This window comes from Hipposideros armiger, unplaced genomic scaffold, assembly GCF_001890085.2.
Source record: "Hipposideros armiger isolate ML-2016 unplaced genomic scaffold, ASM189008v1 scaffold_362, whole genome shotgun sequence".
In the NCBI taxonomy this organism is placed as follows: Eukaryota; Metazoa; Chordata; class Mammalia; order Chiroptera; family Hipposideridae; genus Hipposideros; species Hipposideros armiger.
This window is the reverse complement of record NW_017731712.1, coordinates 1,032,887-1,035,161: the sequence shown is the minus strand read 5'-3', so window position 1 is coordinate 1,035,161 and position 2,275 is coordinate 1,032,887. Positions and strand designations below refer to the sequence as shown.

Below are 2,275 nucleotides of genomic sequence, written 5' to 3'. Positions count from 1 at the left end.
GAGTATTTCTCTGCTGACTCCATCCCTCTGTTTCTGTGGCCGAGGAGCCCTGTCCTGCTGTGTCCTCTCGTTTCTCTTCAGAAGGAGTCCGTCCGTATGTGACAAGCTCTGTGTCTTTTCCGCCTTCTTGTGTGAATGGTGACGTAGCTGGGTTCAGGATACCAGACTGCAAATCGCGGTGCCTCTGGGTTTTAGACCTGTTGTGTATTACTTTATTGTTGTCCTGTCACAAATCACCACACACTTAATGCTTTAATCAACCCCATTTGTTTCTGATTCTGTGCTCAGGGGTCCAGGCACAGCTCAGTAGATCCCTGCTCAGGGCCTCAGAGGCCTGAAACCCAGGTGTTGCCAGGCTACCCTGTCCTCTGGGGCTGCAGCCCCCTTCCCGGCTCACTCAGGTTACCTGAGAGGTCATGTCCAGTGGCTGTGGGGCTGGGTCTCCGCTTCCTTACTGGATGTGCCCGGGGTTGCTCTCAGCCCTAGAGGCGCCCTTGGGTCCCGGCCGCATGGCCCTCACAGCCCAGCAGCTGTTTCCTCGAGGCCAGTGGACGGGAGGGAGGCTTGTAGAACACCATCTACAGGAGGCTTGTAGATCCCACGAGCAACCATCCCATCCTGTTACCGCTGCCACGCTCAGGGGCGGCCGTGCAGAAGCCCCCAGCGGCCCTCCGTGAGCGTCTGGCTCTTGCCCAGGGCTTTCCTGTCCTGCCTCGGCTCTTCACCCTCCCCAGGGACTGCAGCCCCATACCCCATGGCTTGTGTTACTGCCGAGGAAAACGTGAACGCGTTGTGGTTGTGACGCCCCAGGTACCAGCAGCAGCTGTCTCTGGCGGCAGAAAGGGAGCAGAGCCTGGAGCGCGAGAAGGTGCAGCTGGTCCTGGACTGGCAGCACCGCTGTGCCAGCGTCGAGAGGGACCACTACCAGAAGTCCGAGGAGCTGATCCAGGGCCTGACTGCGGCCAGGGAGCAGGTGTGTGCCCAGGGCCCCCGCCATGGCTGTCGCCGGCCTCCTGTGGGAGGAGGACCCGCACACGTACCGGGGGCTGCGGGGACGGCTTGGGCACGCACCATGACCTTGGACCTCACGGAACACTTTGATTTGTAACAAGAGCTGCAGGGGTGGGCGCGCCTGCCCGGCCGAGCAGCCTTNTCTCGAAGACCACAGTAAACCACCTGCCGGTGGGTGGTGCATCCCCACCCAGCACCCAGCCGGCAGTCATTCACTCTCAGGTTCCAGAAATTTAGCTAAAAGGATTTACAGTGACATCACATGACTGGGACGTGTACCCAATATTTTCCTATGTAAGGGCACCTTGTAAAACCCCATGTACTGAGAAAGGCGAGGGAAACCAAGTGCTGTAAATCTCAGTACACTTTTGCCTGCATAGCTTCCCTCTCGTAACAGCCTCACGGTTTCCCCGCCAAACCTGGAAGCTGCAGATGAGTTCATTTGAGGGAAGACGAGCACCAGCTCACCTGAGTGGTGCGGGCCCCTCACACAGCCATCAGCCAGGCCAGGCTGGCTTGTCAAGGCTCTCATTTCGTTTGTTAGTTCAAATAAACATGCCTGTGTGTGTGGAGGACGTACGTCGTCACAACACACCTTGTGAGATGAATTACTAGCGTAGCCCAGATTAAGACAGGCCAGTGCCAATCTGCTGGACCCATTTGAAATCAAGTTATTAGGGCAGGGATACCGCAGACTCTTCGCCTTGGAACACACCGTGTGGCAGTGCAGTGGCACGCACAGCTCTGATGGTGGTTAGGAGCCAGGGTGACACAAGGCGTGTCCCTCGACACACCTACCATAGGCAACCACACCCTGCAGCCTCTGCTTGCCTTCGAGAATAAACAGCAGGCACACGGTTCAGAAATAACTCCATTCCACCAGCCGTGATGGGCAGACTTGGGATGTGATGAGAGAGAACAGCACGCAGGCCCGGATGGATGGGCGTGGCCACTAGCATGGGTGCTCCCTGCAGACAGGGCCATTTGCAGGACGAGGAAGAGGAGGGTCGATGTGACTGCAGCAAACGCACAAACCATGGCCTCATCGAAAATGCGGATGGGATGTAAAAGCGGTCATGGACTATGTTTCTTAGGGTTTTCACTTTTTACCGAAACCAAATAGAACAAAAACATCAATGGTCCTGAGCATCATCAGTCAGAGGTCAGCGTGACACTCAACAGAACAGCTTGGTACATTGTCAAGATGAATGTCTGTTGTGGTGACAGAATTCCTGTCGGTTTGGCATTTCCAGCAAAGACGGAA

General features: G+C 56.3%; 1 protein-coding gene across 1 annotated transcript in view; it reads left to right on the top strand.

Moving 5' to 3' along the window:
* Positions 1 to 2,275, top strand: part of CCDC57 (coiled-coil domain containing 57) — a 104,951-nt gene that overhangs the window by 19,090 nt on the left and 83,586 nt on the right. Inside the window, exons 5-6 of the mRNA XM_019661855.1 lie at positions 811 to 973; positions 2,002 to 2,075. Of these exons, the coding sequence (XP_019517400.1) occupies positions 811 to 973; positions 2,002 to 2,075 (237 nt within the window). The remainder of the gene's footprint in view (positions 1 to 810; positions 974 to 2,001; positions 2,076 to 2,275) is intronic.